The 12,496-nt window shown below is 51.9% G+C and overlaps 1 protein-coding gene across 1 annotated transcript; it reads left to right on the forward strand.

The window, feature by feature from the left end:
- Positions 1-1,456: 1,456 nt before the first annotated feature.
- LOC100908913 (putative ammonium transporter 3) lies at positions 1,457-5,811 on the forward strand. Its single transcript, XM_029110471.1, is given in 12 exon segments — positions 1,457-1,526; positions 1,655-1,761; positions 2,036-2,160; positions 2,274-2,373; positions 2,641-2,815; positions 2,903-3,050; positions 3,225-3,416; positions 3,525-3,685; positions 3,783-3,842; positions 3,845-3,948; positions 4,048-4,221; positions 5,674-5,811. Coding segments are annotated over 12 exon segments (1,554 nt in total).
- The last annotated feature ends 6,685 nt before the right edge of the window (positions 5,812-12,496 follow it).

Consider the following 12,496-nt stretch of genomic DNA (forward strand, 5'->3'; position numbering starts at 1 on the left):
TCTTTTTATCGCACTCCTATTCGATCAAGTTGACCCGCGACGGCGGATGCCCGCAAAAAACTCATGCATTCGCCCGTGTGAGCATTTGGCGCTCCGGGCAGACACTCTTTCCTTGAGTTTTGGTTGAGTGCAGTCCGAAATTTGTGTGAGTGGAGTTCTCTTGAAATTTCCTCGGCAAGATGGTAGAGGCCTCCAGCAAACGACTTGTTTCGGGAGGAGCGGGAGAGCATGCGACAGCCGAGACGGGATGAACCTTGAAAGGCGCCCACCGTGTAATTAAACCCTGCTCTAGCGGAAAACGGGAAGAATCCTCACGGGAAACCGAGAGCCCAGTTGAAGAGCTAGGAACGAGACGAGCAAGCAAGCAAGCTTCCGAGGCACCGTCTTTCCGGCGATGTTGGCCGAGTTTCGAGAGGAGGCGTTCGTAGCCCCCGACCGACGACTCAGCTGCTTGAAAGCGTGCTCGACAACCCCTCTCGACGGAGTGGGCTCTCACACACCGCATGTAGAGTCCCGGATACTAAGCGAACAGACTTTTTCCGCCTAAAGTTCGAGAACAATATTGCGCCTACCTCCGCCTCGAGCCCAACCGTCGCGGCGCTCGATACCTTAATCTGCAAGAGTTCTGATCGAACTCAGAAACTGAGGCATATTAGCATCCCGATCCCACAGGCACCCCTGGAATTGGAGCGATCCTGATCGTATACAGAGCCTTGACGAGGGCTTGCATGGATATATGAGCTCACAGAAAAAAAAATCTCATCAGGATATGGAGAGAGGGGCGCCATGAAAACCTGGATGTAAAAAGCTTAGCCGAGGGTAGTGGAAGCTTCCAGGTGAACGGCTCGGGCCCTGTAGCTAGTAATTTGTTTCCCGTCGTCCCGGAATTCAAGGGCATCGGCTCTCTGATGTTCGAGCTCCGAGCGGAGACAGCGCTGTCGCTTTTGAAGAGGGAATCCCGGAGAAACGAACACAGCACTCCGACACTCAAAAACTCCGGGGGAAAGTCTGCCGTGTCTCTCCATCAATTCCCGGGCTCACTCCACTTCAATATTGATAATAATCGAAGGATTTGCATTAGTCCCGCAATTTTCCGCAGAGTGGGAAAACTCAATTTATCATCGTGTGGACCTTCAAGCACGCTCGGATGCCTCCGGAACGCAGAGGCTTCCGGCGGTGAATAAAGAGATTCCCATGCAAACATAAAATCGGATGATGAGATCGCGGGCTCGATTAGCGTTTCTCGGCACTGATACTATTGGTGACTAATGATCCCGCCCTATTGATTTCGTGAAAAGCAATAACTCTATTGCTCAAGCCGCTCGAGCCTGGAGCCCGGATCTCTCGACGAGTTTTTTGCGGATCCGAATGAATTTTTCACCAGGTCACAGCAACAGGAGCGCTGCAAGTGGGGAGCGTTTTCGGGGCTCGGCCCACGAGCTCCAGCGGATCTGCCATGGAGCACGATGCGGATGGAAAACCCCATTGGGATGAACTACATGGGATCCTCACCTCATCTTTCATAGGTTCCACCACGTAGCCAGCTTGGCACATCAGTCCCCCGTATCGGGGCTAGTTCGACAGAACGCTCGGTGTCACGAGTGGTGTTTGTTATCAGCCTAATCTAGTATTCGAATTTCCGGGTCTCCCGCAGGGTTCGCTCTGTTGGAGTCCGGTTGCGTAAGTCGAACGGACGAGGCCTGCATCACGTTGGGAAACGCAGCTGAGGTCGTTTTTGAAGTCTCGGCTAGCGGATGCTCGGTATGGACTTCCTTACGGGAAAAAAGTAGCCAGAGCCGGTTTTCGACTCGTGCCTCCACTTTTCCCGTATGGGATGTATGATTATGGCTGGCAATCGCTAGTGACCTGGTGATCTCAAATAACAGGCCTCCATGTTTCATTCGAATGAGACTCTTGCTGCGATCGAGAGTTAAAACACAATTCCCCCTTACATCCACTGCATCCAAACGGGAGCTTCTAATTCGAGGGCATAAGCCTACGATTTGCGATAATCTCCGGTGCTCCCGTGCATCAGTTCCCCGTTCCCTCGACAATCGAAATGATTGTAGTCGGATGCGACCAGCTGGGAATCCTCCACGGAATCCGGGATTTTCTGTATCATATTACTTCGGTATTCGTAGGCACCGAGTTCCTCGGAATGTAAGGAGGAATTCGGAGGAGAAGAGTCGGATTAGCGCCCATGGCCACGGAGCCGGACCGTGCTCAGCACAAGCAAACCAACTCAGACATCGAATATCCTTGCTGACTGCCAGAGATGCGAGCAGCAAGTCCGTGGTAGCTTCCAGTGCTGTTTTCGTCGACGCGAATGAGGCCAATATAAGATCAGTGTTCTCGACATACTTCTTCCGAGGAGTTTTCCTCCCGGGAAGCACTCATCGAGTTGAGTACCAAGAGTCGCTGCCTCGTCAATGCGAAGCCTGACTTTGAGAAAGCGCCCGGGAAAAAATTTCGAGCGGAGCTCTGAACCGCTTCCGAGAAGGTCTCGATCAGGAGGTCTTCGTGGATTTTGTTTCCCGATGCGTGCTCCGAAAGCTCGTGGAGGACGCAAACGCGTACACAGACGCCATTGTGAGGGTTTCGGATGGTTGAACAACTTTTGAAATTACTTTTTGGCCACAGCTTTCGTGCTCCCTCGCAGCCACCCACATCGTCTCCGGAGCGATGGCGGAGCGAACGAATTTTTCGGCGTACTGTATTTTTTCATTTTGCAACACCCTCACATATTGCTTGCCAGCCGGTCGGATATGGGGAGATCTGGGCTTCCTCAGAAGAATGCGTGTTGTTGACCTCGCAGGTGAGCGCTGTCCGCTTATCATTTCGCCCGTCCGGGGGAGTGTTCGGCAGCGAGTTCTTTTTTTCACCACCGAGATATTTACATCAGGTTGTGCTCCGGTGCATCTCGTAGGCGGCGCATCCGCATTGGTAGCCGCAATCTCCTTGAAACCTCGCCTGGGCCGTTACGAGTCAGGCCGAGCGATGGGAAGTCCCACGAATGCACTTGTGGGAATGTTCATGCTTTGGTATGTTTGACACGGTCTGCCTCTTTTCAAGCGAGGGATCAACACGCGGGAGCGAGGTCCGACCTGGGAAGATCCAAGCCGACGCGTAAAGATACAAGATACCCTCAGGTATCGCCCCAGCGACTTGGAAAGGCTGCTGTCGCTCGCTGTGATCTTGATTCGAATCCCAGGGGGGGGGAGTTTGCTGGCTTCCAATCGCGGTGAAATATTCGGCGTAGGGGGTCATGGATAGAAATTAGCTGCACCATCGGCGATTTTAACTCCGAACACTTCGGTCGGGGGAGCTCTTCTGGCCATGTCGTATACATACGTGTTCTGCTGGCGAGTTTATGAATCGATCCTCATCAACAGGATCTTGGCGTCTCCGCTCTCGCCGTAACAGGTGGGCGATCACCGGCAGGATCGACGGATTTGAAACGCACTTCCGGAATCGCTCTTGGGCTTGAACCGCTCGCGACTGCAGGTTTCGTTGCCGTTCTCAAGTTCTCCTCGAGCGGGTTGCGCTCTCTTCGAAGCCCGAGAAGCGATGGTCGTTGGAGCACTCGGTGCGCTATCGGCTCTTTTGGTGATGTCGCTTTCGGGCCGCCTTAGAATCGATGATCCGGTTGGCTGTGTAGCTGTGCACTTCGGTGGCGCTATATGGGGTAGGTGTCGGAGAGCCTCTTTGGAAAAATATCGATACACAATGCGGCGCCCAACAATGAGAATAGCGCTTCCATTGCCGAACGAGAAATCCTTCAGGGATGCTGGCCGTTTCTCTTTTCGTTAGTAAGGACACCCTACTTCATTCGAGTCGAGGCAAAAAGGGATTTTGAGAGGTGGCGACAACAATTCTCTCGTTGTGCGGACCCTCGGTATCGTCCGTATCGCTTCTCGGAGCGTCATTACGAGCCTTATCCTGCTCGACGTGTTACGTATTCAAAACGGTAACGATCTTTCGGTTCATGAAGAGAATCAGAGAGGGGCCCAAGGATATTTTCTCGAGCCTGATGTCATCCTGCGCCAGGTTATAAATCGTTTCATTCCGCTGCGTATGAGTCGAGAGCTAGATGTTTCGAGGGCGGATTTCAAGGAGCACGGGATCCGTTACGGCAGAGAACACGGAGGCCTCTCCTCTGGGAACAAAACTAGCCTCCCGAAATCCGGCCGCAAACCTCAGGGAGATTCACCTTACGAGACGGTGCGGGAATTTCGAATTGAAGGATGAGAACCCAGGGAGGATGGGAGATCAACCAGTCGTTGGCAGTACGAACATGTTGTTTCAATCCGAATCGCCTCGCGCCTCATTCCCGCTGTAAAAGCCGCTCAGGGAGTAAATCATGGTGGAAGTTTTCAAGCTCGGTGTCGATGGGTCTCCCGATCCGCATCCTGATCTTGAATGTGTAGACTCTTGGAAGTTTCTGCAGCGCAACACATTCAGGCAATATTTCTACTCAGTTCTCTGGTGATGCGCGCACCGCCTGGACCCTGTCGACTAGAACATCCCGACGAAGGTCCAGTCAGTCGAAAACGTCGAGGGGAGGCCGCGCGGTGGGAATAGTCTAGTCCTGACTCACTGTGACAAACTCATCGCAGAGTCCCGCCTACGTGGCAGCGAGTAGATCCAAGAACCCATGGATTCGGGTGTACCGCACGATTCGGACGTCCCTTGAAAATCTATGAAATATTCTATTTCCGACAAAAAGTTTCAGTCCCCTAGCTGTGCGGCGGGATTCGACCGAGAAACGATTACCGGGCAACATCAAAAGAGCTCCACATCACGGAGCACCAGCACTCGCAGAGTAGAAACTATGTATAGTGTGTTCATTAGCGAGACATCCGGCGCGGGACTGGCTCAATCGCCTAATTTTCGCGAACCCCGCGTCGCAATTGGCTTGTTCTCGCGAGTTGACTTCGGAGGCTCTTTCGGTCGTCTTGTGAGCGTGAGGCTCGGTCTTTCATAACCATGAGGGGGGGGGGACGAAAGCCCGTGGCTGATGATCTCGGGCTTAATTTTATGGTTCTCAATTAAAATTCCTCGTGACGGCTAGCGAGGACTCTCTAGTTGCCCCTCCGTTTTGCTCCTCCGCTTGCACTCACCCGCCATCACAGCACCCATTCGCCCACTCTCCCTCGCAAGAAACCAAATGGACGTCGTTCGACAACAGTGAATGGAGCGCCGAAATGTCTAATTTCCAGCTTCGAGTTTTCCCTGGGGCGCTCGGAATGTGGGATATCTTCCAGGGGGAATCGGAATTTCTCTTCTCGTCCCTATTCATGTGAGAATCGAGCCTCTAGGGGGGATATCCCCATGAAACCCAGATATCTGCGATCCAAATCAACACCCCAAGAACCGCGAGCTCTCAGAAATAGGCGGAAAGTGAAACGGGAGAGCGAACTCCTGAGCCATCGAGATCGGGACTTAAATGCTCGGGACTCGAGCGAATTGCAGAACTACCTACTCCAAGTTCATCGGTTCAAGGTTCTCAGGGGACTTCTCAAGAGTGTATTCCATCGAAACAACGAAACTCTCGCTGGATATATTTGACGAAATTGGTATGCAAACGCGGTAAGACGAGATCCTCCTAGCCATCCCAGTGCTCCGAGTGAAATTCGAGATTTCTGAAATCTAAAGCGGATTAAATGATTCCAGGTTCTCATCGACCACGACGAAACGCGCAAGCACACCTTCGCTGGGAGTCTCGTCTCGCCTTCTCTTCCAAAGGGACCTCACCTATATTGCGGGATTAAGGATGAAATCCGACGCTTTCTTCAAGCTGGGAGCGACTGACGGTAGCAACGTTGTGATGCCGATGAAACGAGACGAGGCGTGGAGAGCCGTCGGCTACGGGAGGCCGATCTCGAATAAACCCAAAAAGGAGATAAAAGTAGAGAAAGTCCCAGAAGAGAGACCAAGTGGGACATCACTCGGGGTTTTGAGCATGGATAAGTGGACTCCCGCCATCGATTTTCGTTCTGCTTTGTGAATAAATTCTACCTTGAGGCAAATGTGTAGCAATCGTTGAAGAAACTTATAAGACGTAGAATACAGAGCATGGCCGATGTTGGGCATAGCTATTTCCAAAAGGAGAGCACATCCTGAAGATACCACGCGGAGAATCGGAAGACTCCTCTGTGCTTCCTTGCGCTTCGGAACGAAAGTTTCCAAACGATGACTCCCCCGATCGAAACCGAAAAGGGAATCGCGGTCGCTTTGTTCCTACTTGCACACACTCCATGGTTAGAGTTCGCGGGACATCTGTCAGAGGCACTGAGGCATGGCGGGAACGATCGGCCACTTCCCTCGTCTCGCCCGCCGGCTCGCTCGCCCAGCGCCCGCTTGCTCCGGTTCCCTCCTGAAACTCGGATCGAGGAAAACGGGCTCTCTCGATCGGAGCTTCGATCGAGGCCACCGTCAAGGAGGGCCTGCAGTCAGTGAGTTGCATCGAAATGAGAACCCTCCGCTCCATAGAATCCGATTCTCATTCCGGAACTCATGATGCGGCGCTTTTGGAGGCCCGCGTGGCGCTGCGTGGAGATATCCATGTTTGAATAAGCGCTCCGAACAACTGGGTTGTCGATAGGTTATTGACTGTGTCCTCGAGCACATCCCTCCGGCTCGTCGGCTGTCTTCTCCGGGATGAACGGGTTCCTCCGCAAGGGTGAGCTCCGTTTCATCTTCGCCTCGGATTCCGACGGGTGCAGGGGTATCGTACATTCAAGGACCGGCTCTTGGGACGAATAGACTTTCAGAGCGGTATGTTAATCGCGGCAATTCGTTTAGATTCCTCCATGGGAGTCGGAACATTTCTGAGTTCCAGCGGCAGTCTCCTACACCTAACGTGATCTTTGATACCCAGAGCTCAGGAGCTCAGGCATTTTGCTATTTTTGCCGTTTTTCACGGCGCTACGGGATCGAGAATGCCTATATCATTTTTCGAAGTGCCTCCTTGGGCTAGGGAGACGCTGAATATAGGGAATTCCGGGGAGATTCCGGGCTTACGAATGGAATCGGCGATGGAAAAGGGTCGGCGAACCCATGCTCAAGGAGCACATCTCGCGTTTCGATAATCTAAAATACTCCTATCAGACCGGCGTCGGTACTAACCGATGAGACTCCGAGTTCCCACCAAAATCTCTCATGAAACGGCACAGACGAAAGATTCGGTGCGGCCTTCCCCGTGCCTATTTTTTGACGTGAAAACGTCTTTAAAATCGCTTGGGTAGCCCGACGAGTAAACTTCGTCCCCCATGCAACGAAATCTCCTGGCAAAAAAACCGAGGCAAGTAGTGTCGTAGACACTACTTATCGCGTGAAAACGTTCAAGAACTTCTCTGTTGACATCAAATGCCTATCGCGGCAAGGAAAGCGAATAAAAATATTTATTGATCCGCTTCGAGATCATTTCCGATGCACGAGCGCACGATCTCTAGTTCGTCGAATTCCTGTTCGGTTCCTGTGTTTATACCCCATTCAACAAGATCGTCTTTGTCCACACTGCACAAATCGGTGATCAATTGGAGTGTGCCTGGCATGAGCTCTCCCACATCCTCCCCTGGGTCATTTGCCAGCCACAATATGATATGAGCATGGGGACTCCCTCGATGTTGGAACTCAATCCGGAGAAAATGATCGAGAACGCGATGGCGGCCGAAAGTTTTTTTCCCATTTCCCCTTTCCTATGCCTACTCAGCCTAGTATTGGAGCCTATTCCGAGAATTCTCAATGCTTTCCTGCCTGTTTTTGTCTGCACCTCTATGAGTGCCTAAAAATCCGAGCTCTGTTGATATCCGTCCAACATTCGAGGACGCAGCTGATTGCTGCCGCGAAAAGCCTGGGCGGAGGGCCCGGCCGAAAATTCTCTGATGATCATGCAAGGAATAAGCCGAGCTTCTGGAACTCCTTATCCAAGAACTCGATCCCGGATGGCAAGCTACGCCGCGGGAAGAGCTTCCGGCAACGTCAAGCTCGCTGAAAGAGGCTAAAACGATATTGGCATTCCCTCACGCCGAGGAGCCTGCTTATCCAACGAAGAATGACAGGTCTCCGGCCGACCTGATCACCGAAGGCATCCTCGAAGCTTGTTTTCGAGCTTACCCTCCTCACCGGTGTCAGCCGAAGGATGCCTTCATCAGGGAGCTCACTAGTCTGCGAAAGCGATAATGCAATCTCTCCATGGACATGAAGGAGTTCGACAAGTTCTTCATTCGAATCGTTGTTGAATTCAATTCGAATCGTCGGGGGGAACCCAGCGAGAGGGACCTCACAAGACGGGACGGGTTCAGGCTGGTTCCGATAATTCACGAGGCAATTCGTCTCGATCGTTGGCTCGAAAGGATAACTCGAGTTCAAGGTTCAGGTACGCACTATGATTTACCAGCAAACCTCCCACACCGGCACCGGAGTCATCATATCCTTCTCAACGCTCCTTATCCTCCAAGAAAGACCCGGATTTGCAGTTGCGGATCTTTCGAGGCTTAAGATTCACTTGTCATCTCCGCGCGGTATGCCTCGCGTACTGGAAATTCCATGGTGAGTGTCGTTCCTCGGATTAGCGGCGTATTGATCCTTCTACAGATCCCTCCTATGGGACTGCTGATCATGTTCTAGATGTTCTTTTCAGACAATTCCGCTAAAATCTAATGCAGGAGCCCCGGAAAGCAATCGACTGATATAATTCCGGATCTCGGCTCGAATCATCGACTTCCGGAAGACCCCTCCCCGGGCCAAGAGGAGATTCTCCGCGAAACATCCCGGGCTGCTGAGATAGGCGGACAGTCTCGTCTCATTGAGTTTGATCAAATTCTTGGCGTAGACCGAGCTCCTTCAGTCCTAATCCGTCGACTGCTGTTCATCTTCCTGTTCCTCATACACCAGTCAGCCAAAAGGCTTTTCCGCGTTATTGCGAATATCTATGAGTCAAAAGCGGTGACAAAGAAACGCGAGGAAAAAAAATGTTCATAAACACGTGCAAGTAAAACAAAACCGTATCGGGTGCGCGATGGCAAGAGTCACCCATTGTTTATGTCAACGGGATCCCGTCTCGGAGCTCCAGAAAATTCGTCGCCAGGAGCGGACGTATTGAGGGACAATGGCTTCCGTCTACTTCGAACAGGGTTTTTCCGACCCCAAGTTTACGACTCGCCGTCACCTCGTTTTCTATTGTGACAAGAAGATTTAGGAGCTCGGAGTCATCGCCCGAGCCCATCTTGAGCGTGATCTCACCAAGACAATCGGATTGAAGACGATTCACGGTCACGCGTATGTCATCCGCCGATGCATGAGAAATCGGATGGATCCTGGAAGTTCGACCGTCGACTCTGGGAATACGGCTGCCCCGGAGAAATCCCGAGGAGGGAACATCCCGCCGATGAGCGCGTCTCAAATTCCCTCCGGAACAATTTTTCCGACACACGGAAGAGTTGTAGGAGGGAGAGCGCTAGACATGGTGCGATACCGCGAGCCCCGCTATTTGCAGGGCAGCTTTTTTCTGAAGTTTCCGCGGAACGTCAACTGAGCGGGAGCCCTGCGTGATGAAAAATCAGAAGCTCGCGTTCCAGATGGTGCTATCACTTGGAAGCCGCAGAAGTCAAAACGTAAATGGGGAACACACCCTGAGTTCTCTCTCGAAGGTCAGGCTCCTCACAAGCTGCGAACCGACAGAGTATGAGACGAAAACGTTTGACGCCCGCAAGAGCCAACTCTCTGAAACAGAGATCGCGAGCTCATTTGCGGTCAGGCGCGATTGAGCTTCAACAAAATTAAGGAACTCTCAGAGGTCGACTCGCGTCACGAGTCCTCTCGCACGGATCTTCGATTATAGGAGCATGTCCAATACGAGGAAGGCACTCATCCACTCGAGGATTTTCAATGTGACCCACATATCATTATTCTGATAGATCTACGACAGAAGTCGTCATGACAATCCTGAGGCGGGTCGGAGACAGCATCACTCCCGTGGTGTCACCTACAGAATATCCCCATTCGCCATGACCCATGACTGGAGCTTTTTTTTGAGAAATTTCGAGGTTTCCTTCCGACACCCTCCAGATAAACGATTCGCTCTCATCGCGACGTATTCCGCCAGGTCCTCATCGGTCGGCGACCCTCTTCGAGGCGCGATGGGGAACGGCCCAGAGCCGGGAAAGCCTCAGAGTTGAGATCCTCCGGCGATGAATCGCCCAGCTCGAGCTTTACTCGCTGAGGGATGAAAGGATCGGATTCGTCAGGATTCAAACTCTGCTCCACCAAGCGAGGGGCATCGCTCGGCCGAAAAAACCTCACCCCGGTCCATTGTATTATAGCATTCTGGACATGCTTCCAGCTGAGACGGACAAAGCTGGTTGTCAACCCCAATATCTGATTGAAATGATTCCACGATTAGTCACCTTTTGCTCACGAAGTCGTCAGACAGTTCACTGAACTCGTGTCCGATGGCTACCGTCGCGAGAGTCTTTGAGAAGTCGTCTTTCTAGGCTGCTGCCTTCGTGTACATCTAAGGTTCGGAACGACTCAGTCAGAAGTTTTTCGGAGACGACTCCGGAAAGCAAGTCGACAGCTGTCCATCACAGGCGAACGAGTCGATGCCTCGAAAAAACGGAGCGATTCCGATTTACGTCAAGCTGGATGTCTCCGGAGAACGAAGCTGTCGCTCTCGCGAAGAGAGCGGTGAAGCATTTTTGAGGTGCCTCGTCGCGATTCATTACAATCAATAAATCGGAACTCAGACTCCATCCCGATCAATTAGAGGAACGGGAAGAATTTCTCCCCGGGGAGAAACGAGAGAGTCCGGATAATGCTGATCGGTGTTGAGTGGCGAGCACTCGTGAGAAAATTGCCCGGAACCGGTATCGTTCTCGAAGTTCGCTTTTCCGAGTTGTGTAGTTCCCTCAAAAAGGTTGGAGTGAGCTCGGACCACACCGGACTACCTGATTACATCTGATTCGTGATTTTTGAGAGCATTCTCTTATTTCCTGAGAGGCGATCTGTTCAATGAAATACTCCTCGGATAGAACCGATGATCCTACCAGATCCCGTGAGTCAGGGTTTAATGGTGTTGTTTCATTCCGTCCGGTTTGACTGGCCGCGCGCTATTCAGACCGTGGGCCGGCTTCTCTTGAAAATGACTAATACATGCTTTTGGACGAAGACGGTTAGCCAAGAATACTCCTTGCGACTTATCAGAAAGGAACGAGAGATGGATTCCTCGGCGTCTGCCTGTACGCCGATCACGGTCGGGGTTCAGCTCTCATTGGATAACTGAGTCTTCAAAGCTCACAGCCCGAACTTGCTCGTATGGAGTAAACACGTTGATTGCAGGGGCGAATTCCCTCGGATATTCGGAGCGTCGACTATTACGAGGAATTATCCGTTCGGGTCTCGGGATGTCCTGGTTGTTTTTTGCATATTTGCACTCCAATCAAGTCGAGTAAACAGCGAGCTGAGTCGTCTCGCTACGTCCACTCGAACTTTTGTATTTAGAAAACGGATTGCGTATGATGAATAACAGCAAGTAGTATAGCGATAAGCAGACACGGGAGAGATTCGCAAGAGCGTTCCCAGCGAAGTCGCAAACTCGTTCTTGTTTACTATACAAGATGGGTCATTGACAAAATCGAATTCGGGAAGAGGAAACTCGGTCAGCTAACGGTATTTTCTTCCATCCGCCCACTCGATTCGGCGACGATACGCTGCAGTGCCAGCAATGAGCGAATAGCCAGTGGAATTAGAAAGAAAGTGGGAAAAGGAAAAGCAATCACCACATCCGAATGTTCGAGTGCGAGCTCCTTCCAGCGTAATCGTCGAGTGCATTACTATTGAACCGACCACATACCCGCCTTCCGGGCGGTTGGCTTTCCCCTTAGTTGTCTCGATTACGTTCTGTCGTCGGCCGCCCCGATCGATACGAGTGCGGAATGTCGCTTCTGTGAACAGAAATTCCCCCCTAGAACAAAAGATGGAATATCGGATGCAAACTACGGAGTCGATTTGGCGTGTTCCTGCGATTGCTTACGTGAATCGTCGGCGCGGATAGCCAATACGGATTCAGTCACGGCAACGCTGACAGAATTCTGGAATGAAATGCCGCTTCTGAAACGAGATGAGACTCATTGTCATAAACTCGACAATGAAGAAGAACGGCAGCGTGCCTCACGAAGAGCATGGCTCCAAAAAGAAGAATGGAAAAAGAGTGGCTTCTGGAAAGTGGAAAACGGTGTCAGCGCGACGACGGCGTCCGTAGCGACGGCGGCAACTACAACGTCAACGGTCATCAAAAGAAAAGAAAACGGTTCGCTTCAAGTCTGATCGTGGGGCGGCGGCGCTCGGGATTAGAACGAACGACGAGTGTTCTGGACTACTGACCCGTCTCTGATAAGGTCACCGATTGGGGGATTGGGAGCGACTGGACGATCCACTCGGACTAGAACAACGCGAATGTGGGCAAGCCCATTCACGCTACAACGTTTTCGACAGC

Source organism: Galendromus occidentalis, unplaced genomic scaffold, assembly GCF_000255335.2.
Source record: "Galendromus occidentalis unplaced genomic scaffold, Mocc_1.1 scf7180000076583, whole genome shotgun sequence".
Taxonomy (NCBI): Eukaryota; Metazoa; Arthropoda; class Arachnida; order Mesostigmata; family Phytoseiidae; genus Galendromus; species Galendromus occidentalis.